The sequence below is a fragment of the Musa acuminata genome, chromosome BXJ1-4, assembly GCF_036884655.1.
Source record: "Musa acuminata AAA Group cultivar baxijiao chromosome BXJ1-4, Cavendish_Baxijiao_AAA, whole genome shotgun sequence".
Classification (NCBI taxonomy): domain Eukaryota; kingdom Viridiplantae; phylum Streptophyta; class Magnoliopsida; order Zingiberales; family Musaceae; genus Musa; species Musa acuminata.
Genome location: NC_088330.1, coordinates 6079742 through 6083338, shown reverse-complemented (window position 1 = coordinate 6083338; position 3597 = coordinate 6079742). Strand labels below are relative to the sequence as shown.

The following is a 3597-nucleotide window of genomic DNA, read 5'->3' as shown; positions in this document are numbered from 1 at the left end:
GTTGGATCTCCTTTTTCCCTTTCTCTCCACCCCTCGGGCCGGATGCCGACCCGGGGCTTTTATAACACTATATGAGGGTCGGTTGTACGCGAGCGTAGCGACCGATCCTCGGGAGGTGAGGTGGTATCTTTGTGCAGCCGCCACCCCGGGACGCACGGAACGGCGCCATGCAGCGTTGTCCTGAGCTTTTCGGGACGGGACGTGCGGAACGACGCCACTCGACGCCGTCCCGAGCTTTCCGGAACGTACCGAGCGACGCCTTGGTACAGTTGGTGTGGTCTCATGCTAGTCACATGGGGGTATTCCTCTTGCTTACTTGGCTACAGTGCCATGTGGCATCAATCGTGACGGGGCGTGGGCCCAAAATATGCCTTATCATCGTGGATGACCATCTTGCAATCTCAGGACGGCTTTGGAAACCGTCCAAGGCCTCTCGAGTTACATCGCCACTGGTGCAATAAGCAACAGTCAATATCAGGGACCCGATATCGATAATAGTGCGTTCTCCAAGTACTCTTCAAGATTGGGTGTGTAGCCCTGGTGGTACCACCTTGCTTCCACCATGTGTACCTTGCATACATCTGCCCACTGAATCAAAGGGTAGTACTGTTTATAAAGTGGAACTGCATGATTGACTATACACAAAAGGGGGGATGGGATCGATATTTTAATGCTTTTTTTAGGTGTGGAATTATATCCAGACCCTTCTCTTTCATAACATTGTACGCGGTGTCATTTGTAGTGTTGAAGAGGGCTAGAAAACATATCTTCATGTACTCTAGCAATTTGTCCATTGTATTAACATCCCATCTGTAACATCCATCAGAGTAGATGTTATCAGGAATCAAAGATTGTTGAAATAACACCTCCTACATGCATGACGTGGAGGAGTTGTTTACCTATCGACGGCATCCGTGAAAGCTCGAGCTCATCGATGGTGCCGTAAACATCATACACATCATCTATTGTTGTTATCAGGCAGTTCGCTTTTTTCTGCGCCTCCCTGAATCTTGCAAACTATGGCTCAAAAGCCCAGCCAACCGTCCAGAAATAGTTCTCCATCAACCTGTCCCTGGAAAATGAAAGCCTTTGCGCGAGGCCAAGATTGCTCCACCATCTGATCGATAGCCATAAGTTTGTGCTGAAGTTTGCTGGTTCATAAACGACGGCAGAATGTACAGGACATGATTCAAGTAAAGCAAGCTCAAAATACCTCGACACTTCTCTGAGTTCCCTCTGCTGTATGCTCTGAACTCTGTTGAAGTCCAACTTAGCCAATTCAAGTAGGACAGGGTTTATGTTAGCTTCCCTTTGGCATGCTTCTATAAACCACCTGGTCTGTAACCTCGGCATCCTCCAGTTCAATGGAAGCTCCAAGGCATGGGCTACGTGCTCCCTGAGATGAGGCTCAAGTGATCCCTCCATGAGGCTCTTGAGCTGTTTAGTTGTGAAGTTTTTAGCTTCTTCCAGCACGTGCTCTCCTTCCTTTGCAAGATGGGAAGCCTCGTACAAGCTCACCAATCCTTCAGTCTGGAGGCGAAAGCTGGCTTTCAAGTTGCCCTTCTCATCCATAAATCGGTTGAATACACCTTCAGTCCATCCACATAATTTGTGCATGTCAGATTGTGACACCATGATAGAACAGAATAAACACAAAATTCCATTAGTATGTTAGGCTATTAACGTGGCATAATTGTATGACTGACCGGACATATTTCTAATTGTCTCAGTTTTATGAGAGTAATTGTTCTAGCAATATATGAGGTACATCAGCGACAATGTTGTATCAGTCGCAAGAAAGGAGTAAAGCAGGATGGATATGTAGCTTAATCACCTTCAGAAACAGCAAACCCATGTTCTCTGAGAAGCCTGAACATAAGAGCCGTGGCATGAAGATTATCCTTCAGCAACATGTTCACCTCTTCCATGGAACCGTATATAGTCCATAAAGCATCCTTAATATCCTCCTTAAAGTGATACGCCACCCCAAGCTGCCGCAGGTGATCGATCAGTTGAAGTGGGTCCTCAATTCCCTTCTTCATGTAGATCGGCTGTTTCACGTCCTCTGTCAGTTTGTCCATCCTTCTTGCGTTATCCTCCTCCACCTGATAAAAGCTAGTCAGCAACCAATGCGAACTATAGATAAAACTCAACCTTACATATTGCATGCACGCCGACCTTGGTGTCAGTTGTGAGCGATTATATGTATTCGTCACTCCACGAGCTCGGCTGGTAATCAGCCGATCGCCGAGGAGGAGGAGTCTGTGCAGAACACCGGATTGGCAGTCGGAGGCATCGACGGGGTGAAGACTTCGAGGGGGCAGTCCGCGGATAGGCACGGATCAAGCTGCAGCAGAAGGACGGAGCAGAAGAGCAGAAAGACATTTGGCTCGGTGGACAACACTCAGTAGAAGATCGGAGAATCTGTTGGGCTTTGTAGTGGCGGTGTTGGCGTTGGATTTATAGTGCCAGAGGCGGTGAAAACAGGATGGATTCAGTAACGAGGTTCTCGTGCCTCTCGACGTACGTCCGACCTCCCTAAAACGAGATTCACAAGCAGAATGCTAAGCGGCCAGGTACGTACAGCCTCATTTATATCCACAAAAGCTCCACATCAACGTGTTCCAACCAAATGCAATTCCAAGTGTCCAAAAATATATCTGGCATCATATTGGAAGAAGCCACTTTAAAAAATAGTTAATTCGAGGAGTTGATTTGATTAAATTCGAAACCATTAGGACAATCCCATGGCCTCGATCCTTTAGCGTTCCGATTTGCTGTACGTTAACTACTCAAGTCAATCTTGAAGGAACTGAAACACTTGTTACACAGATGAGTGAATCTCTCCACCCTATAACCAATTGACCTATAGAAAGTAAAGACCAATCAACATCACACTATAATGACATCAGAAAATGTTACAAGAATCATTAGGTGAAGTATCACATCTGGCAATATTAAAGGATAAAAGATAAAGAAAGTCCACCTGTATGATCACCAACATGTGAAGCTTACGCTATTGTACTACAATCTATTATTAATCTCGCATTCATAAAATGATAAGGAGAGGCCACTTGTATGATCATCAATATGTGAAGCCTGTGCTATTGTACTTCATAATTTTAAAATTAATAATTATGAACGAAACTTGAGTTACTATTATTTTATCTCGATTTAATCTCATGTCAAATGGACAACGTGGCATATTTGATAATTGATCACAAAGATTGGTAAGAGACAAAGATAATGTTTTTCTTGAGCTTAGCAATGAAATGCAAGTATGCATTTATATGTTTATTATATTATTGATATAAAAAATAATATTTTAAGCTTAGGTCAATTGCTTGAAAAAGGACATGATATTGAAATAACATATTATATATTCATGATAAGAACATGACTTTAATCACTCATGTGAAAATGACTAAGAAGATGATGATGATGTTGCTTCTACAATTGAATATAACAAAATAAATTATTTTACAACTAAATTTAATTTATATTGTTTGGGGACCAATTTGTCGGAATCCGTTGGCTCGGTGGACAACACTCAGTAGAAGATCGGAGAATCTGTTGGGCTTTGTAATGGCGGTGTTG

The 3597-nt window shown here is 43.6% G+C and overlaps 1 protein-coding gene across 3 annotated transcripts; it reads right to left on the bottom strand.

Moving 5' to 3' along the window:
- Positions 1 to 774: 774 nt before the first annotated feature.
- Positions 775 to 2542, bottom strand: LOC135643785 (monoterpene synthase 8, chloroplastic-like). 3 transcript variants are annotated; one of them, XR_010498350.1, is made up of 4 exons: positions 2179 to 2542; positions 1835 to 2105; positions 900 to 1589; positions 775 to 810 (listed from the first exon to the last, which is right to left on the bottom strand). XR_010498350.1 is itself a non-coding variant. In XM_065161148.1 (4 exons), the coding sequence occupies exons 2-4, from the start codon at positions 2079 to 2081 to the stop codon at positions 1018 to 1020; spliced, it is 723 nt and encodes a 240-aa protein (XP_065017220.1). In that variant the 5' UTR covers positions 2082 to 2105; positions 2179 to 2542; the 3' UTR covers positions 775 to 1017. The 3 variants fall into 3 exon arrangements, 2 of the variants coding, with proteins under 2 accessions (XP_065017220.1, XP_065017212.1); XM_065161148.1 differs by having other exon boundaries at positions 775 to 1117; positions 1214 to 1589; XM_065161140.1 differs by having other exon boundaries at positions 775 to 1589.
- Positions 2543 to 3597: the final 1055 nt, after the last annotated feature.